The sequence below is a fragment of the Falco punctatus genome (genome assembly GCF_963210335.1).
Source record: "Falco punctatus genome assembly, chromosome: 3".
Classification (NCBI taxonomy): domain Eukaryota; kingdom Metazoa; phylum Chordata; class Aves; order Falconiformes; family Falconidae; genus Falco; species Falco punctatus.
Genome location: NC_137582.1, coordinates 61,854,413 through 61,879,066, shown reverse-complemented (window position 1 = coordinate 61,879,066; position 24,654 = coordinate 61,854,413). Strand labels below are relative to the sequence as shown.

The 24,654-nt window shown below is 38.1% G+C and overlaps 1 protein-coding gene across 13 annotated transcripts in view; it reads left to right on the top strand.

The window, feature by feature from the left end:
- The window catches only part of PIEZO2 (piezo type mechanosensitive ion channel component 2), a 314,755-nt gene that overhangs the window by 95,980 nt on the left and 194,121 nt on the right, over window positions 1-24,654 (top strand). For 12 of the 13 annotated variants that reach the window (XM_080379006.1, XM_080379005.1, XM_080379004.1 and 9 more), the window contains exon 3: window positions 15,615-15,740. In XM_080379006.1, the coding sequence (XP_080235132.1) occupies window positions 15,615-15,740 (126 nt within the window). Of the gene's footprint in view, window positions 1-7,446; window positions 15,111-15,614; window positions 15,741-24,654 lie in introns of those variants that run through there. The other variant, XM_080379000.1, reaches the window with a different exon arrangement.

Here is a 24,654-nt window from a genome sequence, read left to right as displayed (position 1 = left end):
CCGTGGTGGTGTATAAACACAAACATGGTTATATTAGCACAGTTTTGCAAGGTTGCATCACTTACATGTGGCAAAAAGCCCTGAATGGGCTCCAGAGATGATCCCCAGCAAATGGCCCTTTGTAGCAGCCCTTGCTGTCATCTATTAAACAAACCCCATGCTTGTATGAAAAAAGCCAATTTAGTGCTGCTTTAACGTGTCACTAACACTTCAGAGGATGCTTGCTAATGCTGTGTGTTGTTGCTGTTCTTTCTCCCAACATCCTTTCTCCTTCCATGATTTCATAACTTTCTATGAAAAATTCCTAGTGAACTGTTATTAATTCAAACGTGCTTTTAAAAGTGGAATATGTGCTGCAAAAAAATCGAGCTTTTTTTTTTTTTTTTGTGAGGAAATGCTGATATTTGCTGAAGTGGAAATTCTTCACTTTGCTATGTTGAAAAAATTACAAAGAAAATACCTAAGCTTTGGTAAGTTCAAACTAAATAGTTATATTTTTGATTTCTTGAGCTGAACAGTGGCATTTCATCTCTCTTGCCAAGTGTTGTAAAAGTTCCTTTAGCAACTTGAATTTCAGCCTGAATTATTAAATGCTGGCAATCAAAAATAGAATCAGACTTCCACTTTTGTGAGCTTTGTGAACATCACTTCATATTAAATATTTTTGGTGTGTTGTAGACTAAGAAAAGGTCTGAATTTATCTGACTGGAAAAAAGCTTAGGCTACTGACTCTGTACTGAATACAGATGTGTTTTATACCAGGAATATGTAAGACATGTAAGTGTGGGGTTTTTTAACACTGGGCTCCAGTATTTCAGTTGGGATGCTGGAGTAACATCAAATACACATTTTCCCCTTCATTATTGGACTTCATAGTTAAATACTTTTTGAATTGTAATAGTCGTACACAATTCATGGAAGTATGATGTTTTGGTTTTTTACACTTCACTCTATTATACATTAAGTAATGCACCATGTTGGAGTCTGAATTGCTTCTACTTTAGTTCTACTTCAGTCTTAAAAGACAAGTAGCAAAGTATTATGTACAAGAAAACAGAAACAAGCAAATTAATTTAAAGTAAGACTAAATTTTGAAGTGGTTTTGTTACATATATCAACATGATATTTGTATCATGCCAGGTGACATTTACATTTGGTTCTGGTTTTGATATAGAGATAAAGCTGTACAAAGCAAAATTTTTCCTTTCCCAGTGTCCAGCATATGCCATGGTGGAGCTGTTGAAGCACAAGTGTTTTCCCTTAAGACTGAACCTAGATGACAAAATAGATTGTGCATACTGTTGCTTCTCAGCGTACAAGTGAGACTACTGTGCTGTGAGCTGAGAAAAAGATTGTATCCTTAGCATATATTTGTGTGGCTAGTATGTGTTGTGTACTCCGGTATGTACACAACAGGTATGTATATACATACATACTGTTAAACCGAAGTGTGTCCATTCTTATCTCCATAATAGTTTGAAAAGCAAGCTTTGTTTCTTATTTCAAAACAGTATTTTTTATGTTATCCAAAAGTAAAGACCCATCTATATGCAAGTGAATATGTTGAACTTCTTTCATATTAGAAATGTACTCATTCTCTCCTAATCATAAAAACCCTTGTATTTTTATCTTTCATGCAAATTTTAATTGAGTTTTTCCAGAATAGTCATAACAATAGTAATAATAATCAGATTATGCTAACTGCACATTAGACAGTATGCTACTGCAATGATGTCAGTGACTTAGAGGGCATTCAGAGGTCATATAGTCAAATAAGTTTATTTTTTGTCTTCCACACTTGAATTTCCAGGTCATTAATTCAAAAAGAAATTAATTCTTCTTTGATTACTTATCTTTTTAGATAGAGATAGGAGAGAGATGTTTTCTGTGCACCCAAGCTCAGGCTCTAGAGACTTTTGAAGACTGCCTGAAACCTCTAGTGCCCTTCAACATTCAACAAAAGGCATAAAGTGCAGGATCACAGGGCTCTTCTGGGCACTTTGGCAGCTTTGAGCTGATATTTTACAGTGTCGAAGTCTCTTTGTATAACTTTCTGGGTGATTAAAAACACCTCAGTAGTCTTTAAAAGTCTAGTTGGCTCGTCTTCCTGCATAGTCTTGAAGAACAGTAGAGGTAAGTTTTGTGGTCCTTTTTCCAGATCAAGACTTGTAGCTCACACTCCATGGTAGATAACTGAGACACTGCTTTTATGAGTTGTGAAGAGCACAGGAATATCTTCATAGCTTATGTCCTCCATAATCTCCACACTTCATGCCTCTCAGCATTCCCTTTGTTGTTGTTTTTTTCTTTGTCTGCAAAGGCAACATCAGTAATCACCTAAAAACCTGGGCCATGAAAGCAGCGAGCTACTCTATTGTACTTCCTTGCTTTGCAGGATGCTAAAACCATACCCTGTGAAACATGGTAGTACGTACATTCCAAGCCATCATCTTCCATGCCATTTCCATATTATTACTCTCTGTATGGATGGGCTTTATTGTTCCACACCTAAATCTCCTACCACAGGGGAAAGTATTTAAATAAAGTGCTCAAGCAGCAACCTTTTCTAGCAAGCATCCACAGCAAGAGGTGTAAATAGTGCAGTCCTTTATTCCAGTCCCTAGTGCTTTTTGCGAGAGTTGTCTGAGGCTGTTGTCCCACTGGCCCTACTGTTGTCCAGGGGATGATTCCAAATCCTTCTACTAGAAAGGCAGATGTGTGAGAAATCCCAGCTGAGTTGCAGTGATGTCTCATATACCACTCCAGAGGCCTCTTGGATGCTGAAATGCTGCTTGGACAACAATTGGACTACATGTGTGCAGAGCACAGGTGCCAAATTCAGCTTCAGTGTTGAAGCAGTTTTACTACATTTGGCTGCAGGATCCCCATAATTTTTGCTGTACGTGAAAGAATGAAACTACTGATCCTTTTATGTCTACCTCAGAGGACAAAATGCCAGATATATTAGATCTAGTTGGACACAAGCATTACTCAGCCAATGTCTTGCAGTGAATGCTTGGTGGTTGGTTATTCTTAATGGAGAAATATAACTGCTTTGGAAAACCTTTTAAAAATCCCACAGGGCCACTGAGAAGAACTCAGGTATTTACCTTTGAAGACGGCACATACTTTCCTTCAGGTGGTTTTTGATGTGTGGATGAAATAAGTTGGTCTATGACAAACTTGATTCATTGTTAGGCAATCTTCCTTTCTATAGGTTCCAGGCACTAAAGTAGATAAATTGTATTTTGAGATAATTTATTTATTCAGAAGCAAGCAGATAAAACTTCTGGTCTTTGAAGGTGTCTGATGCAACATGAGAATTTTGAAGGGTATTTCCCATGGTAGAGATTGGTGGAATTTCCAAGTAAGTATCACATGTGTAGGAGGGCATGCATCTGGTAACCTTTATGCATTCAGCTGCATGTCTGAGGAAAAAAAAAATGATACCTTCAGTCAGTGAAAGCACTGGTTTCCTTTTACCCCACTTGTGTTCTTGTGGGACAAGTGTATATAAAAGTAAATTATTTTTTTAAAAAAAAATCACACATAAAACAGTGGTCCCTGAGCTGACATTGTCCCTTGGGAATGCAGTCCAGGGCTTGTGATACATGCATTCATGGAAAATTAGTTCAGAGCCTCAGCAGATGTTGAAAAAAGAAATGTGAGTGTAAAGGATTAAAACAGGGAATGAAACGGAACGATGTTGTACTGCTGTATAAAGCCATAATATGTCTGCATTTTGTAGTGGTAGGGGCACCCTACCCTAAAGGGAATGTAGTGGAACTGGAAAAGAATTCAGAGATGGATGTTGAGGATAAATAAAGTACATGGAGCAGTGTCTGAGGAAGTCATAGCTAAGTATGCTAGGGCTCTAGCTGGGAAAAGATACAAGTGAAAGACTGTATGATTGAGATACAAAATCATGTGTGATGAGGAAAGGATGGTTGGTGACCAGTTCTCTTTTTCTCATAGTGTGAGAACTGGGAACAAGCAAAAGGATGTTGTTCATACAGCCAGTAGTTGACCTTTGGTAATTCCTTCTGCACAATATTGTGTACGTTGAAAATTCGCGTGGCTGAGAGTGAGGCTGGGGAAGTTAATAGAGGAGAAATTTACCAAACAGATCTGGGTCAAGCAATTTTGAAAAAGATTAGGGGCTTGGAGGGAGTGTTAATCTTCTTGTATGCTTCTCCAGAGGTCTGCTTATGGCAGCTACTGCTTACTGGTGAGAATGGACTTTTGGTTTATACCAATGTAGATAAAGACGTTCTTAGCTTCTTTTATTTTCACAGTTTCCTAATATTTTAACAGTGGACTGTAGGATGATGAAGATTCCAGATTACTAGTCAGTTCCACTGTTGTGTGTGTGTGTTTTTTTTTTCCACTGACATCCCACTCTTTTTAGTTTCCTTTTCACTAATTTTTGTTTCATCAGAAATTTAACTCCTTCCAGCTGCTTAAAAATAACTCTGAAAATAGAGGGAAATTTCCTCCCTTCTAGTCTTGAACTTGTTAAATCCAGGAAATGAAAAAATAGTAAATTTCTTCCTCCCATTTTTGTATACTAATACATAACTCTTGACTTTTCCTTACCTGTGTTCATAGTATCAACCATTCATTTTATTCACAGGATCAATTTAAGATTCAGAGTGTCATTACCTGGTATGGATTCTTCTTGCCTGTAAATATTCGAACTTCTGCCATGGCCCATGCTAGCAACCATGCTAGGAAGGAAAGGCATCACTGTTTATTCATTACTCAACTATTCACTTATCTGAAAGACACCTTACTAGCATGCGCTTGACTTACTGTAATGGTGGCCACCTTTTTCCACTATGCAAAACACAGGATGCATGTTAATTGGGTGAAAAGTAATTGTTTGCTTCTCTCTGCAGCTATTGTCCAAAAAATAGAACAGTTATTATCATATGGAAATGTGATGGTTCATTTATCGTCTGGACCTGTAGGCTTATCAAGGAGACTTCATAGTAAACATTTTGGAGTTGAGTGTAATGTATTATTTGTGCAAAATTCCTTTGCCTGATCCACCTTCATAGACTTGATAGACAATATTACAGTTATGTTTTCACATACAGAGTGATTAAGAGGGAAGAACTGTTGTGTCTGCACACATGTAATTGATATAATAGTGATAATGCAGATCTAGTTGTTGTTCACTGCTGGATGTTCCAATGAATGGCTTTTGCATAGTATTTCCAAGGAAACACTGGTGGTGTCATTAGGAATTTAGCATTTCACTGAGCTCTGCTCTTCCTTAGTATAAGCCTTTTTCTGCCATATTGCAAAATGTTGTGATTTCTTCCCCTGAAGAAATCTAGCATTTCTCCAAGCACAGATGAGTTCCCTGATCTCCACTTTTGAGTGTGTTTACAGTCTACTGTCATGGTTTAACCACCATAGGCAGCTCAGCACCACGAAGGCACTCACTCACTTCCCCCTAGTGGGTTATGGGAGAAAATCAGAACGGTAAAAGTGCAAAAAACTTGTGTGTTGAGACAAAGACAGTTTAATAGGTAAAGCAAAAGCCATACACGCAAGCAAAGCAAAACAAGGAATTCATTCACTGCTTCCCATCAGGCAGGGTTCAGCGATCCCTAGGAAAGCAGAGCTCCATCACATGTAATGGTTATTTGGGAAGGAGCACAATAACTTCCATCGTCCCTCCCTCCCTTCCTTTTCCCCCAGCTTTATATGCTGAGCATGCTGTCATACGGTACGGGACATCCCTTTGGTCAGCTGGGGCGAGCTGTCCTGGCTGTGCCCCCTCCCAGCTTCTTGTGCCCCCCCAGCCTGCTCGCTGGTGGGGTGGGGTGAGGAGCGGAACAGCCCTTGGCTCTGTGTAAGCGCTGCTCAGCAACAACTAAACATCAGTGTGTTACTGACAGTGTTTTCAGCACAAATCCAAAACATAGCCCTATACAAGCTACTATGAAGAAAATTAACTCTATCCCAGCCAAAAGCTGTACATCTACATCTATTTAATTCCACACATAATATGAGTACTAGGCAGAATGTGGAAAATAAGATTAATTATGTCATTAATACAGAAAAAAAGTAATTTTGTTCTGAACCTGTTGCAACTGGGCTGGAAGATAAATCAAAAGTTACATTCAGCCAGAGCTGGTATGTCCCAAGATGACATTTCCTCCATTACCATGGCAGATCATTGCCTTTGGCAGAAGGTTGTTATTCTGAAATACTTGCCAGAAATTTATTGAAAACTAAGTTTGCTGCATCATCTAAAATATGCATATATTCTGTGGTTTCCAGGAAGATTTCTCAGATCTGCTAGGTATGGCCATCTTCTATGGTAACTCCCTGGACTTCTCTTCAGTGTATGGTCCTTACCTAATGTGTAATTGTGTAACACAACTCAGTTGTGTTTTAGTTTTCACCAGTTTGCCAAGTATGCAAGTCAGATTTGTTGGTCTGTGGTTCTCTGACTTCCTGTAATCTTTTTCTCTACAGAATTTTACAGAATATACAACATAGTGTCTTAGGAAGTTTGTATTTTAATTTCTTTAGAAAGCCACCTGATTTCAGTGAAAGGATACTAACTGATTTTTATAGGAAGCTATCTGTTCCTCCCCCATTTACCTGTGGAATAGGTTTTTGGAAAGTAATACTATTTATTATTTTTTTTAGAAAGAAGGAAGTTTTAAGGCCATGTGGCATGCTAGTATTATAGTATGTTCTTCAAACACCCAAGTCTCTTCCATAAATAATTTTCTTTTCCACCTTGTCTTTCTACTTCCCTAAGCACCTCTGATAAAGAGCGAACAAAGCCATGCCCTTACATATGTTATTTCAGCTCTATGTAGGTAGGAAGGCTTAACAGTTGAGGTATTTCAGTTCAGGGGCTCTTCAGCTGGGTCATGAGCTACATTATGTTGAGCTAGACATACTACTGCAAACTCTTCAGAAAGATGTTAAACTCTTTGCAAGAATTCTGCCTGAATTCTGCTCCTGTAGAGCTTCTTGGGGAAGTTTTGCCCATGGTAGAATTTCATAGCACACCTTCCACTGTGAGTTCAGTACACATACTTATGCACACTTACTCCCTTGTGAAAACACCATGGTGTAAGGTTCAGTTTGCCATAGCTGTATTAGTCTTATTTACATAGCCTTCTAGCCTTCCTTCTCACTTTGCCTTGCATCAAATTTGTTTGCTACTTATGAACATACGTGGGTAGGTATTCAAGGGAAAAATTATTCATGTCCTAGTAAGTTACAGGGTTTTTTTAAAAATGTCTTTCAGCTCTGTAGGACATGACCTGATGTTATCTCCCATTACTTGGGAGTTGTCTGGACTCTCTGTTTTTGAAGGAGCTTAGTACTAGGTAGAGTTACCTGCTTTTGTAGGTTGTTATTTATGTAGAGTTACCTCATGACAGGGAGTTGAAGAAAGTAAGTTGCAAGCATGACTGAAGTAACTTGAACTCAAAATAAATAGCTAGTAGCAAACATGGAGAGTCTGGTTCCTCAAGGGAAGTAACTGGAACTCTGTATTATAAGCCTCAAATCTGCCTGTGAAAGAACAGCTCTGGCTTAAAATTGCTCAGTGTTCGTATGTCCTTGTATCTGAGATGATTTTTATTTCCTGTATTTGGCTTGGTACAGTCACCTGTCAAATTAAGAAGCAGACATCAAGTAGCAGTTGTTTGCTTTGAAAGCTTATGAGTATTATCTGGGAAAAAAAAAATGAATGGTGAAGTTCTGAGTCTTGTCTGACAAAATATTTTGTTAACAAAATGGTAAATTGCCTGTGTAAACTTGCAAGCCAGAGGTTCTGACTAGCTTGAACGATGGTATTGTCAATTGATGCAGAGGATACAGCTCACTTCTAGTAGTATTCTGGGCACGAAAACTTATAGGAAAAACAGGAAAACCTGCCAGAAGCTGGGGTAAGTATGCATGTATTGTCCTATACAGCACTTTTTATGTTTTCATTTTTAAATCAGTTTTTTTCTTTTTGATTACACATAACAATTTTGATTGTGTTTATACAAGTCTGGTTGGCATTCCTTCAATGTAAGTGTCTATCTCTAAACTGACTTATTTTCCTTCTTGGAGCTCTGTAGTATTCAAAAAAGAAAAAGAAATGGAAAGAGAATTGTAAGGAAATAGGTAAATATATGAAAGAATATCAAAGAACTTGCATTTTCTGTGCAGATACATAGCCTGGAACAATGTGCTTTAATTTGCTTTAAAAAGTAACGTAATTTTTTTTAGATAATTATGTATTTAGTGATAAACTTACAGATTCTTGTGGTTTTATCATCTAAGAAATAATATAATTTGAAATGCAAAGGAATACATTATTGTACAGAAAGTTGCTCAGAGTTAAGGAATCATGGCTTTTTAATAAATTTATTAGAAAATTTTTCTGTTGGGCACAGTTTGCGACATTTGGCTACTTACAGGAATAATAGGCATGTTCAGGAAAGCATGGACAAAACCGTTCAAACATTGAGAAACTTTTGCTGGAAATTCTGCATCTGAAACCTTGTACTTCTCTGGTCTGGAATTCACTGCAGCTGCTTGAGCATGCAGCTTTAAACATAGCTAAAAATAATAGCATGAAATCTTGAACTGTTTTTTGTGGATACACATTTTAAAGCTTGGGCCTGGGCAGGTACACAATAGACCGTGGCATTAGTTAATTACTCTCTATTTTTGTCTTGCTGCTGAAAATCCAGCAAGTGAAATGAGTGGGTTTGTATTTTTGCAGTGGTAATGTCTGCCCGCTGTTTAAGGCTCTAGTAAGCTCAAATCCTATGGGCAGAAGATGATGTTGAAATATAAGATACACTTTGTTGGGGGGAAGCATTTTCTATTAGGCTAAATATATCTGTGCTTACTGTGCAGTGGAAGGATGGTAGCACTTTCAAGAAAGAGGAAATATTTATTTTTTTTTCAGGTGGAAAATGATAGCGTTTTTTTAAACCACTGAAGTAATTCGTGGTTACTTCAAAGCTTCGGGATTATTTAAGCATTACCTTTTTTGAGTCTACTTAAGAAGTACACATAGGACTTAGTGAATAGGAGCCGATAGGCAGTTACTTGGTGGATCAATGCCTTGCCATGCACAATATACAATGTACAAGGCACACCATTATAAAATTTTATTTCTAGTACAGTCCTTCCAAATGATTGTCTTCCTCTATCCCATGTTCATAGCTTTGTCCCGTTTCATTTCAGCACTCAGGCCAAACCTCTAAGCATAACTGTACTGTGCATATAGAAATACTACAGATATTTTGTCTGGGAAAGATTGTTTAGTAATAGATATAACTGGCACTAGCAAGCATTTAGCATCGTTCTTACAGAACCTGAAACCAGAGGGCACTGTCTCTCTGCACCTCCAAAAGTGCATGGGGAAGAGTTGAGAACACTGAGGTTCTGCCTACCCTGCACTGTCAGACATAAGTACACATAAAAACTGTTAAGTTAAAATAGAGAAAATTAGCCTCTGCAGAGCACCAGTTTGGACAGCGGATGGTGTGGAGGTATCTAGAAGGGTTTGACTTCCACTGACTTGCAGGCTGTGTGCTTTAAGGCTGTGTCACATGAGTATCGATACCCTAGCAGTGAAGCAGCCCATCTTTTTTGAACCTTTTATGCAACATTGAGAGCCCTTCAGTCCCTGTTCATGTGCTCAAAGATACGCAGGTGCTTAAGAACTTTCTTGGACAAGGCTAAATTGCTTTGTGCCTTGCAAGTTTAGCCCTGTAGTCATCACTGAAAATGTCAGCTGAATTTAGAACTGGTATTTGAACCCTTTCTTTGTCTTCCATGGTTGTCAGGAGGTGTCCTACTGTGTTAAGCATCAATTAGAGTGTAGAGTGCAATAGTACTGATGCATTCAGGAAAGGGGACTGGCCCATATTCCTCAGTATTGCTCGTGCCTGAAGTACAAGGTTTTACTGTCAAATGGAAGATGGATATATCGACGTTTATTTCATGCTTACAAACTTTCACCTGGGTATATGTGTGAATCTATGTTTGACACTGGTGGCCAAAGTGGCAGATGTTTGTGCTGGACTCAGTGATGACATTTTCCTGTTGATTAGCTGGAACCAACTCTATTTTCTATCACCTCTGAAACTTTGGCAGAAGCCAACTTCAAATCAAAACGCTTCCCTTGCATTATCTCAGTAAGTTAGTTGTGGTATCTTGAGGCGCTTAAAACAGAGCTGACCAAAGGTGAGAGTTCTTTTATTTGGGAAATCATGATGTTTTGATGGTTTTTTTTCCTTGCAGATTGCATGACCCCCAAATTTCCAGATTTTTCCAAAGGACAGGGATTTTGAATTAAATATTTTCTTAACTTCCCACCCCATCTGCCTCAATGTACAGTATAGATGCTGTTGACAGACTCCTATTTGGAACCATAGAGCAGGAGGTTAAAGTCTCGGGACCCAGGTTCCTGTTAGGCGCTGAGGTCATGCTAGGTTTCCTGGTGGAAAATCAAGAAGTTAAGATTTTAAGGTTGGCTGAAACAAATTCTTTGTGTATGACTCTGTCTGCATTGCAGAAATTTACTTCAACCAAGCCTTGTCCCCAGAACTCTTTAGTTTTAAGTTTGTCAGTTACTGATGAAGAGGTTTAATAAAAAATAGATCCTGATTGGCTGCAATAGGCTGTCTTTATGAACTGAAGTGTCACTAGTTCAGGAGATAAATGCACATTAATATTTATCACTCACTGTATGCTATCAAAGATCATGTGAAAAATGGCTTGTCCTTTGGTATTTCATCTGGTGTGATCCGAATTAAAAGTGTGTTTAAAAAAAAAAAAAAAAAGTTCCCAAGCAGAACTGTTGAAGTAGAATGGGAGTGTTGCAGCAGTCTGGAGTACAGCATATGGCTAAAGAGATGTTAGAATTATCCAGAAACCAACTGTCTTTAGAAAATGCCACGCTGAGGTTACATTAAAAAAAAAATCAAAAATCCCAGTGCAAAGTAATAGAAGTTTGAAATAAGACACACAAACATTCTTAAATCTACTCTTTAGGTGAAACCATGCAGCGTACATATGATCATGTTGAAAGACTTATGCTGTTGGAATAGTAAACAGTCTTAAATTGATTTTTAGAATCCATTATTTTCCTCTTCTGTTTTCCCTTTCCCGGTATCATGACGGCATGGAGAATGGATACTGACCCTTTGACCTTACTACCTTCTGCATATAGATGCTTAGTACTACTTATTAAAAAATCAGGATAAATTGTTAGCAGTATTATTAACTTTGCTAGGGACTCAACCAGTTTTTTGTTATGCCCCATCCAATAGATCAGAAAGAGAAAAAAAAAAATAGTGTGGAATAAAAATGCACTTTGCAAGCAACTGGAAATATGATACAATATGATAGGCTCTTTGCAATAGCCTAAGGCTCACGGTCGGATTATATTGTAAAAGCTGATATGTTTGATTTTAAAGCAGGTCTCAGTGACAACTGGCCATTAAGTTATTAGATGTCCTGTTAGCACACCCTTTTGGAATAAGCTTTTAGGAAGTTACAGGTGTGTAAAACGATTGAGTTCTGTCATACGCTGCTGTTTTAGGGAAAGGGGTAGCAGGAAAGATCATAGGACTGCCTGTCTAAACAGGAATGTGCTAGTTTTCTGTGCTGGAAGTGATGTGAGCAGCAGGCTCCACCTTTGCATGCGATCATGATGTAGGCAGTCAAGAGGTGCATGTGTGTGTTGAAGGCAGCAGCCCTAGTCGGACACATTCAAATATTTAGTTGTACTGAGGTTACATGCCTGTGGCTGGGGGGGGACATGCCATCACTAATCCAGCTCTTGGCTGGATTACCTTTGAAAAATAAGAAATTGATTCCTTTGCTATGTATGAAAAGCTTTTGGCCCTCTTGAGTCCGGTTTAGTGTTGCAGCTGGGCTGGAGAGAAAGGGGGTAATGAAGCCTTTGCATCCTGACTGGCTTCCTGCAGGCTTGGTCGGAGGGGAGAAAGCCCTGTCCCAGGAGCCTTCTGGAGGTACAAGGAGGCTGGAGCAACCTCCCTGTGTGTTTCCAAGACACAGTGAAGATATGTTTCTAAAGCCAAGAGCCAGGCTTCAGTCCTACTGGGTGCGATTAAGAATGAAACACTGCATCTGAAAGCAAACCCGCTTAGTCTTTCAGGCCAGTTCTGAGGCACAGCTGCTCTCTCCTCTCTGTTCACCACACTTTGCTGAAGCTGGTGGCATCATGCTGATGTGAGTAAAATCAGAACACAGTGCTCCAGCTACAAACCCAGGTGTTTCACCAGAAGTTTCTTTTTTATTTCTGTCTTGATGGACATACATGGGTCTATATCTCTAAGACAAAAATGAAGGAATTTGTGATCTCTTGCATGTCTGTTCTGTCCATGCAGCTTTCTGAACAATATCAATTTCCTTCTCTGTGGGACAGTCAGCTTCTGTTCGTGTCCCCAAGGATTTTCATGTTAGGGCACCTGAACAGTTAAAGTATGTTTTAGCAAAAGGATTTTAACTGTGAGTGAATTAGAATAAATCAAAATTAAAGAAGGATGACAAAAATCTTTCTTCCTCGTCATAAGAATCTCTGTTTTATTTCAGGAGTTTAATTACAGCTGTCTCTTTTCTCATTATTTCAGTTCTGTACACATATAGTTAATTTTTTCTTTGTGTAATGTAGAACTAAGTTTCCAGTAGAAAGAAAAAAATGTAAGTGAAAATACAGTCAAATGGATTTATCCAAGCTCCACTATAAATTGAAACTCATCCCTTATCCAAATCTGTCACTTCTTCCTTGGCATAAATTATGTATCCAGTAATTCACTGATTTTTAGCACTCCCATTTCTCCCAAGTTGTTGATGTTTCTCCAAAACTTTTGAAATCAGGGCCATAGTGTTTCTTGCTCTTCTTCAAACACTACTTGTGTCTAGTTTCTGCTGGCACAGCTGCATGTGATGCAGGCAAAGGGCTCCTGCTCAATAGGATCTGATGGCTGTCCTGTCCCACTGATGGCCATGAAGGGAGCAGCCCTTGAGGAATGCTTCAGCCTGCACTGAACATGTCTAGCTGCCTTCCAGCTGGGTTTTTCCCCTGCCGTATTTACCAGTACACTAAGAGACTGTTTCTTATAATGGGTGTTAATAATCTTTTAAAAATTTCCGTAGTTTTTGCAGAAGGAGATATTTTTTCAACATTTCAGCATTTCAAGAAACATATTTTCAACATTTTCTGCAGTTCCTAAAAGGAAGACAATTGCAAAAGTTAAGGCTTTATTAAAGAAATACTTTGTTCAAAATCTACAATTCAAACATGTTTGTTTTCAAGCTTTAAAAAATGAAGTCTGCAACTGAGATATATTTTGGAGAGATACAGTAATCAAAATATTGAAAGATGGACCCAAGATTTTTAGAAGTTTTATTTCTTTATGTGGAAACAGTTTGGGAAATGTATGTGTGTTGGCTAACTGTATTGCATTTTTTTTCTCCTTTGGAGGCTGACTGAAACAATTCTATCAAAAAACTTCCAAATCCACTTCTCTATGAAAAATTCAGTGCTTGGTATCTATTGAATTGTTAACTTCCAAGCACTGAGAAGAGTTTGTGACTCAGGACTTCAGAAATCACCAGACTGTCTTCAAAATCTGTACATTTTAAACACAGCTGTTAAGTCCATGGAGTTTGTGTGGTCAAACTGTTTGTCTCCAGCTTTCAGGTACATAATTTTTCAGTATATTCTGAGCATGCAGCTCTCGTAATACTGTGAGCATGGAATCTGGTAATGCAGGAACACACCACCAAGTATTGAAACTTGCCAAAAAATTGTAAAAGCTAGCAGTCTTTGGATTGCATTACATATGACATCGCATTTAAAAAATTATTAAAAAACATGTAGCTTGTCATATACTCATTCTTCTAATGATTTTGAAATTATGGGTTATTTTGTTATTTATGCTTTTATAGTGCTTAAAGTTGTTGGCCTAAGCCAGGACACCAGGCAGGCTTCTGCAGAAGAGGAATAAAAAAATTACCTCAGATTCAAAGAATTTAAAATCTAGTCTTATTTTTGTAATGATCAGCAGCTCAGGTTGTCTGCTTTCTGTGTGGACTCTTGTATCCAACCAGTAAAGACTAGCAAATAGGCTATAAAAAGCATATATCTAGTGAATGTATCTTCCTTTTCAGATCACAGAAGTTCATATGTAGGCTTGCCCTTGAAATTTTTTATTTTGTTTCAATTTTTAAATCTTTATAAAAAAAAAAAAAGTTCATTTCAGGCATTTGGTATTCAAAATCTGCAGACAAGACAGCGATCATGTAACAAAAGTTTTGAGTCTGAAGGAGTGAGGTAGTCTGTAACTTTCTAAAATCATTGAATCATACTTATCTGATTCTTTGCTTTATGAACTACCATTCTGGCCATTGACAACGTGCTTGAACTATAAAAAACACAAACCAAAAAGCTGATTTACTAGCTGGATACAGAATATGAATTGTCATCATCTTTCTAGTAGCTGCTTTTAACAGACACATGCAAAATAAGTGTGAAGAAACCAGGCTGCATGTAGAGTGAACATTTCCCAGGTATACTCTGCTAGTTCTTCTTTTCATAACCTTGGCTTTATTTGTAACCTTGGGTAAGAGTTCCAGCAGTAATTTTTTTCAATCTGTAAATAAAAAAAATAACTTTCAAATGCATAAAGTGGGTGGTGTAAAATCTAGGTATAAGATACTATGGGAATAGAACTTTTATTGCAGATAGGTCAGGTAGAGTGATATTGAATGTCGTCTCTTATCAGCAATACAACTTAGTCATGAAGATGCATATTTTGTGAAATACTAATGGTTTACTTTATTTATTCATACCTTGAGAGTTTGACTGCCGGTGATTAAGCTGAATGTTTCCTAGAGGGTTTATAAGGCATTTTCCAAGTCTTCGTTAAACATTTTCTATTCACTTTTGGCTATAGATATCCAATAAATCATAGAGGAACTCTGACCAAGTGTATCTGGCACAGGATTCTTCAGTGTGTGCTGAAAATTATTTTCAAAAACTTCTAAAGGAAGAGAAAGAGGGCAGTCTGCACAAAGCAAAGCATTATTTGAAAGTATGTCTGTACTCCTAAGACAAACTGAGGTTTTTTGTGGTTTTGTGTTGTTATCCCCCCCCCCCCCACACACACACACACACACCCTCACCCGTAATTTGTTTTGGAAAGAGTAATTGGACTAACAGGTTTTTATTTTCCCAAGATTGGAAGTATCATCCATATTTTGTCTTTTTACCAAGTAACGTGGCAATAAGCATCATGATGTTATTATTGATGTAAAATTGCTATCTGGAAATGAGAAACTTTTTTTTTTTTTTAATCGAAAAAGTAAAAGGAAATATTAGTAGTAACAATCATTGTAGTTTGTGATAAAGAGTACTCAAAGACACTCTAAGTATGCTTTTTGCTATGATGTTGACCCTTAAGGGACAATCATGAGTAATGTGGAATTGACTTGCAGAAATATCCTTATTCAGGATATTTTTACTGGTTTTCAGTATAAAACCTTTAAGCAATGTTTAGAAATTCACCAACTATATGTATGTATGTTTTGTCTTTCAGGGCATACAGGACGATTATTAAAATCTCTGTGTTTCACCAGTCTCTCATTTCTGCTGCTGCACATCATCTTTCAGATTACAATAAACAGTCTTGAAGCTGGAAGAACTATTGAACCTGGTTTTAACTGTGAGTAAAGCCTTATACTTTTTATTAGCATTTTAAGTGTCCAAATGCTTCAGCGGTTTGAAAGGTGAAGTGTTGATGAGAAGGCACTTAGCATTGTGCTCCTGTGGGTTTGTAGCTTGCTTCTGTTTTCCAGCTTCTTACCTTAAGAATTACTGGTAGGGCAAGAAGACAAGAAATGAGGTGTATTAACTATTTTGTTCCCACCAGAGCTGCATTTTCTTTGGATTTACCACTGATTGTTGTATGTCTTCATCTTTCAGGCTTTCTCAGTATTCCCTCAGAAGCTGAGGCGGCTACACTTTCTGTTATTAGATCATAATCCAATGTATCAAGAATAAAATGAGATGTAGTAATGAAAACCCCATGTATTATGCCTCTGTCTGATGGAACTGTCTTAAGTTGTTCATTTAATTTAACTTTAAATCTTGACACCAAGTTTTATGTTTCTGAACAGTGTTTGTCTCTTTCTTGCCTGTGTTGTATGGGGAAAAAGGATTTAAAATTTTTATATATTGCATGACATTTTCTATCTTCCTGTCTCAGGAAATGTTCTTCAATAATTCAGAAGCAAACATTCCTTATTGTGCAGAAGTTAATTAAAATATCTGTCCAGTGATCTGGATATGTAAACTCCAGGTAGAAACTATTTGTACTTGTCTTACAATGCTTACATTTAACTTTTAAACCTGTCAACTTACCTTTGATAAATGTCTATTTAATTTATCACCGAGTATGCTGCTGCCACTTGAGTAAATAGTTGTACTACAATTGAACACAAGAAACCTTATGTGAAGTAAAGCATTTGACTTAAATTAACAAAATCCTAAGGAAACTTGGAGCAAGCCTTACCATTTCACCTTTAACTCAAACCATTTCTTAAAGTAAAAGGCATAATTGTGTTTATGAAATATCAGTTTTAACTGGAATGTCTTGGGCTTTGTCAGTTCAAATCAGACCTTCGGAGTCTAAAAATAGATTTTCTTTTTTTAAAAAAAAAAAAAATTGTGTATTATTAATTAAGTGAGCTAGATTAGTCGCTTTCCTGCATCTGTTTAACATTCTTATGACTAAACCTGCATGATTTTAGATTAATTGTATCAGCTACACACTGTTTGTATGAGTAGAGAGTTCCTGACTGTCAAAGACAGAGATACAACCGCTGGCTTTTTCTTCCTCCTGTGGTGGGAAACAGGATCTACAGTGGGAACTGATTAAAATAATTGCTTTGTCCTGAAGAGTCCACTCCAGAAGAAACAGAGAGAACATACCATTTCTGTCTGTTCGTTAGCAGTTGCTGAGTGCAACAGCTTCTATTCCAGCTGCCATTAATAATAATTTCCTTACCTGGGGCCTCACAGGACAGTGGGTATGGCTGTTCGTTAAATATGCCTCACTGCTGTCTGACACTGAGGCCAGTTGACATGAAATGACCCACATCCTCACCATTAAGCTCTCTTTGCCTCCTGGGCACAGAGGATGGGTTGAAGTTGCCTGTTGGGGACAGTATTGGTCCCACAGGAGCTATCATAGGAGAACTCCCTGCCTGAGTTGTCTGGGAGAGAAGTTGTTGGCCAACTGAAGTGGTTCCCAGATTGTTTTATCAATATGAAAAATTCAGCTGTTGAATATCAGTGCCTGATTATGTTTGTGGATTAAACTGGCACTTCTTAGTTTACTGGTATGGCTATAGTCAGTGAGCTTCAGGTGAAGCAAATGAAAAGGGGAACGTAATAGTGGCATTATGGATGCTGGACCTCCAGGGTACTGAAGAAGTTAAAGAAGGTATAAAAACCATTGTGAATGAAGAAGACAGAAAAGGCCGAGGCTTTGGCTAGATCAGGCAATAAAATCTATTACTGTCATTAAATGGCACCAAGGTATACCTGGTTCTGTATAGGTGAGGAGAAGACAGAATTCCCACTCCAGAAAGTACTTTGGTAGTACTTCTGCTTGTAATTATTTGGTGAGCCCCGCTGTGTTTCCTGTTCCCAGCTATATGAGTAATCCTTTGCAAAACTGACTACAGCAGTGTGCCAAGCCATAGCTGCAGAAACAACAGCACTGTACCCATAGTATCTGCAGTGTTATGATCTCTGCATTTTAGAGTTAGCTGTTAATGTTTATTTAACTCTTTCCACTCAATAAGAAGTACGGAAGTATAGACTGAAAGACTGGAGTTTTCTGTTTCTCTATCCAGACCCAGATCAACTATTAATAAAACATTTTTTTACAGCTGTTTGTCTTACTCTTAAGCCCTGTGTGCCCCACTGGAAATACTTGACAGTCTCTTCTGATGCTTATCGTTTGGAAGCTTTTCTCCCGTTAGTCAAAATATCCTGTCTTCCTCCTTCAGTCTAATGTGGAAACGGAGAAAAACTTTCTGTTAGTTTTTATGGTTACCTGTTACGTTTTTGAAGGCTGCAGTCATGTCTGTCATATGTACTCTTTTCTCTCATTCTCTTTTCTTTACACAACTTTAGTCTCTCCAAACTTTTCTTCGTGCGTCATGTTTTCTGGGAAGGAGATTAGTCTTATCGTTGTTGGTCTACTTCTGTTTTCTCCAAATGTTCCAGATATTTCTTGAAGTTCAGTGCCCAAATCTAGGCAGTATTTCAGCTGAGAATTTACTAGTGCAGACTGATGTATAATAATTACCCAAGTGTCTGCAAGTGACACTCTCTTTATGTATTACTATATGGTACTTCTTGCACCAGTAGCATTGTCTCACACGTTGTGATTCACTGTAACCCAGAAATCCTGTTTTGCAGAACAGACCATTTTTTCTAATCCCGTATTTATGTAGTTGAGTATTCTTACAGTGTAATGGAAATGCATGTTTGCCCATCTCTTTCAAAAATGGTTTGATTTATCAAGACTGTTCTGAATTCTACCTCCCATTTAGTTTGTGGCCCCTCTTATAGGGGCCATATGCAAATACGACCTTTAGGGGGGATTGGCTGTACTAAAATGTTTGATTTTTCCTTTAAGTGTTACCTTTGTTTTGATTTTGCTGAAATTGTAATATCTCTCTGAGTTTAAATGAAACTGTAGAGTACTGAAAGAGTTATCGGACATTATGGCAGGACCCCTCTTGATACTCTACCACATGTCTTGGGCGGTCCCTGCTGACTGGAAGCTAGCCAACGTTGTTCCAATTGACAAAAGGGGCATGAGGGAAGACCCAGGGAGCTACAGACCCATTAGTCTAACTTCAGTTCCTGGAAAAATTGTGGAGAAGATTATACTGGGTTCTGTTGAAAGGCATTTAAAGAATAATGCAATCATCAAGCACAGTCAGTATGGGTTCACAAAGGGAAAGTCCTGTTTAACTAAATTGATATTCTTGTATGATAAGGTCACCCACCTGGAGGATGAAGGGAAGGCAGTGGATGTAGTTTTTCTGGGCTTTAGTAAGGCTTTTGACACAGCCCCTCACAGCATCCTTCTGGACAAGTTGTCCATCTGTGGGATGAGCGGGTTCACAGTGCGCTGGGCGAAGAACGAGCTGAACAGCAGGGATCAAAGGGCTGTGGTGAATGGGGCTGCACAGGGCTGGTGACCGGTCGGCAGCGGTGTTCCTCAGGGTTCAGTTCTAGGGCCGGTTCTGGTCGATACATTTATCGACGGTACGGATGCCGAAGCTGAATGCGCCATTAGCAAGTTTGCTGATGGTACTAAACTGGGAGGTGCTGTTGGTGTCTTGAGAGGCAAGATGCCTTGCAGAGGGATCTGGATAGATTGGAGCATTGGGCTGTGATTAATGGGATGAAATTTGACAAGTCTAAATGCTGGATTCTGCACCTAGGATGGAGCAGTGCTGGGCACAGGTATGAATTGGGAGAGGAGTGGCTGGAGAGCAGCCCCGCAGAAAGGGCTCCGGGGGTGCTGGTCGGCACCAGGCTGCTGTGAGTCACAGGGTGCCCGGGCAACCCAGGGGGCAAACTGTGTCCTGGGGGGCATCAAACAGCACAACCAGCCGGTCACAAGAGGTGATCATCCTGCTGTGTTCAGCACTGGTACAGCCTCGCCTCGAGTACGGCGTGCGGTGCTCAGAGCCACAATTTAGGGAGGATGTGAAGGTCCCTGAATGTGTCCAGAGAAGGGCAACAGAGCTGGTGAAAGGGTGGGAAGGGAATGTCCTATGAGGAGTGGTTAGGGACTCTGGGTTCATGTGGTTTGGAGAAAAGGAGGCTGAGGGGCGACCTCATGGCTCTCTACAGCTTCCTGAGTAGGACACGTGGAGAAGGAGGTGCTGAGCTCTTCTCCCTGGGATCTGGTGACAGGATGCGTGGGAATGATTCAAAGCTGTGTCTGTCAGGGGAGATTTAGACTGGACATCAGGGAGCATTTCTTTACCAAGAGGGTGGTCAAACACTGCAACAGGCTTCCTCTGGAGGTGGTCGTTGCCCCAAGCCTGTCGGTGTTTAAGAGGCATCTGGACAGTGCCCTTAACAGCGTGCTTTAACTTGTGGTCAGCCCTGAAGTGGTCAGGGAGTTGGACTAGATGATCATTGTCAGTCTCTTCTGACTGAAATAGTCTATTCTATTCTATATATTGCCCTCATGTAAATGAGGTGAAAGTACTGTAAATGTGTACTTTTGGTGCACTGCTTTCTAGGTTGAGTAAAAAGACAATATGAAGAGAAAGGGGAAAAAAGTGTAATAGCAAAAAGGGCAAAAAACATCACAATTATTTTAGTTTATGTTTATTTGCTTATTTTTGCTATGATAAAATATGTGAAATTTTCTTTTGTTTTGACAGTTATTGTTCCCTCTCCTGCTTTCATCCTGCAGGGAAATTAAAGTTGATTCTACAACTCCATAATTTTTACCTCTAGAAGTGAATGCATCAATGTTTCAGCCTAATTCTATGTTATTTTAAAATTGTTGCCTTTGTTAATAATTCATTTATTAGATTATTGTTAATAATCTAACTCCTGACAGCTTCAGAGATGGGTGAGAGGGGGGTATACTTTGTCTTAAAATTTTGTAGGTTAGTTTTTCTCAGTATGTTCAGATGCCAACTTCTGAATCAAAAGATCATTTTCTGGTTTTAGTTTTTCTTTTCACACTGCTGTATTAAAGCCTCTGAAAATATTTTCATTTTGGTAATAGAAACACTTGAAAAATGTTTAAATTAGAGGTGTGATACAGACTATCACCTCTTAAACCTTATACAGTTATAGTTTCATTTTGGAAATGAAGAACAACCATCCCTTTATCTTTTACATCTAGAAGAAGTTTAATTTGGGCCATCTGCAAGAGCAAAGCAGACATGTAGAATTTCAGGCAAATTTTAAAATATTTTGCTCTTATCCTGGACTTAGGTTATTCAAAATCAGTGGATATATAGTGTTTAGGATAAGTAAATCCTGGAATGTTTAGCTGCTTTATTTTATTATTTTTTTCATCCCCTTCCTCTTTTAGAGCTCATATACCTTCTCTTTCAGGATGGCTACAAAATGCTACAGCATTCTCTAAGTTATATCGGAGCTGTCTATAGGCGGGTTGATAGGGGTTTAAAAATGTTTGGCCAATAGAAGGTTCTTGTTTCTTCAGAGCCTTGTGAGTATTTCCTAGCACTAATAAAATTCTGTTATTAGAACTCCTTATTTAGCTTAATGAAAGATTTCTGGTTAGCCACAGCTGCACTGTGTGGAACTAGCGTTGAATACTGCCCAGATAGGTTCTTTTTCAAATGGGAGTTCATACAGGAAAGAAAAAGAATAAATACTTATAGCCTCTATAGGCTGAGCTGGGCTACTCTTCTTAAGCCATCTAAAGCTGGTAATCAGTCTTGTTTCACTGATGATCTCTCCATAAGAGAATCTGATCTTGGGATGTAGTAGTATTCATGCAGTAATACAATTTCATTATTAAATTTGTACTTCTGATGGAATAAAATTCTGATTATTACGTTAGGTAACGTCTTTTAAGTATAGAATCTGTGAGTCAGGCAATTGAAAATTAGATCACCAGGTAACATAGAGTCTCATTCTTCACTATGCACACTATAGTTCTTTCCTAGGACTGATTTTAAACATCTTTGAAAATGGCTTTTCCACCAGCAGGAATGTTTTCCACAATGTTAACTTTAAACTTTGCTTCCAATAAATTAGTGCAATTATTCCTCATCATACTACTTCTCTGCAAGTGTATCCTCTTCTTGGTTTTAGTCAGTCTGCAAAATTACTCCAGTTTCTTTTTCTCTTACTTGTAGTGGTATACATCCATTTTTTATTTTGTGCTGACTCTGCCATCTCTTGGTTTGCAAGATCCATTCTGCGAATGGATCTACTGAAATGCTTATTCTTTCAGAACAGTATTTTAGCCCATGAGAAATGCAACCAAGAATAGTTCAACTATTCACTAATTAAGTCTGTATTCAATGTTTGTTGGAATATCAAAAGGGGCATTTAAGGTATTTCTGGAATATTTTAAAACATCAAATAATAGAACAGATGGAGCTGAAATAGATACCTTGAAATCCTTCTAAACACTTTCTATGAATCTCTGCATTTGCTTACTGTGTGTAGTTTGGGTGCTTTATTTAGAAAATGGTTATGTGAAGAAAAAGGGAGAATAGGCTTAAAGTACCAAGTTGCCTAGATAGCTTCTCTGTTAGATCATGGGAACTAAATTCAGATACTTCTCTGTCCCCAGTATGCAGTGGTGAATGTCAAACAAATGCATGCCACCATTGTGGAATCATAATAACTTTCTACTTCAGATACATTTTTAGATGATTTCTTGGCTAAAAGAGCATCCTGTCTTTGCATTACTACCAGTGTGTCCCTGAGGTTTTGGGTTATATTAGGAAGCAGCAATACCCAGTACAAATAAATTAGGTTTCACCATTTATTGAAAGCTCAGACTCAGGATTGCAGCTGACCTTTCATAGGAATGAATAACTACTTTTTCCTATGTACCTGGTGAGTTTTCATGTCTTTTATACCCTCCTGAGTACGCTTTTAAGGTTGTGCTGGTTTAGAAAAGTACTGCATCTGTAAAGGCTATTGTTTTTTAGTTGGATTTATTAACCTATTTGAAATAAAGATGTTGGGCTTACTTATAAAGGGGCAAAAGATGAAGAGTTTCTTAAAGAGTTTTGTGTTTCTGTTTCAAAGGTGAGTGGCAGATGCATGCAGTTCTTTCAAATACTTTGATTTACTGCCCCAACTCCTGCCTGGAGTTTGAGTGTATCTCATGGGGTCTGGTCAGCTGCTTGGACACATTGTTTCAGGAAAGGCTGCCTTGAAAACAAGTATTTTGAAAATATGGAAAATCTTAAATACTATTTCATAAAACAAATATTCTGATAATTTCCTGACCATTAATTGTCTTCATAATTTTGACAATTTTAATTTCAAAAATATTACTTCATATGAAATTAAATTGATCCAAATGGCACTAAGAAAACTTGTAAGCTTATATAAGGAACTTACACTCCTGTGCAGAAGTCATAGCACAATAAACTCATTTTAATGAGTTTTTTATGAGTAATTAATTTTAATACTGAAAAAGTCACTATATCCTCTGGAAGGGTTTTGTTTACCAAAATTGACGGTTACAGTTACCCACATTAGAGAGTACTCAAGCACTTGCATACCAGGCAAACCAGCTCATTCTTTTCTAAAAAACCACATCCATTTCTCACTGACGTGACAGAGACTCAAGGTGCCATCCAGACTGGTTTAGCTGCAAAGCACAGAGATCTTCAGCCACCTCTGTCATGTGTGTAACATACTCTTCCTTATTTTGTTTAATGAAATCTTCATTTCAATGTTCAAGAGTCAACCTCAAACCTGAGCCCTTCTTTGGACCTCATACCTGTGTTTCCTTACATTTCTTTATTCTGGTATGTGTAGAGACCAAAGTTTTAGTCTCTCTAGCAGTTGTCTTGGGCTGTTGTCATTGAAACTGACCATTTTAAGCTTAACTCAGTTTAAAAATACATGTTTAAAAGCAAACCTTTATTTCATTAAGAATGGGCATTATCTTGCAAAACATCTGCATTTTAATCGTATTTTTGTGTGTCATCTCAGAGATTATAATCTTGGCCAAAGTCTGAGTGAAAAAAAATGCCTTTAAATGTTTCAGGAACAGTTTATTCTATTATGACAGTTTTCACATTGCACTTGTGTGGTGTCTATATGAGCAGCAAGAGTAGAAGGTCCAGAAATGATCTTCTGTTTCAAGAGCAACTGTGGAACATCTAGCACAGTGAAGTTGTTGCAGGATGAAACAAACAGCGGCAGTACTGCAGAAGAGTAAGAATAACCTTTTATTGAGGGGATATAGTGTTGAAGTTGGCATTGTCTAAGCCTGTGATGTCTACTACAGCAAACACAGTACAAATTAAACAGTGTTAGATGTTTAACTAGACCAGTTCCAGCTTGGTGAGTGGTGGCTCAGTAGGGAAAAAAGACTATACACCAATGTTTTAATAGAAGAAATTTGTACAGATTCTGTGTGTTCTCCAGCACCCGTGTAAGACTGACAATACTAAATCTCATAATATAAAAGTGTAGTTTTAATGTCATTCAGTTACCTACATATTTTTTGTCTTGAGTCCTGAGCTACAGTCTTTATTGATTATTAAATCAGTACAGACATCTAGTTACCTGGAGAGACTTTTTGTTCAGTTTTTGTGAGAGATCAGTTACTTCATGTGTTTCCGCTTTAAGGTATGTTCTCACCAAGGTATCTGAAGCTTTGTTGTTGTGTTGTGTTATTAGCAAGGTGCTAAAGACTTAGCATATAACCACCTGAAAATGTTTCCAGAATGCAGGTGAACGTCACTTTATAAAAATGAAAGGGAACTGTGAAAACTACTGTTCTTTATTCAAAGTCAGTATATAGATTTTGTCCTTCTTATCCCAATCGGTAAGACGGTCTCTTTGTGGTACTTCTG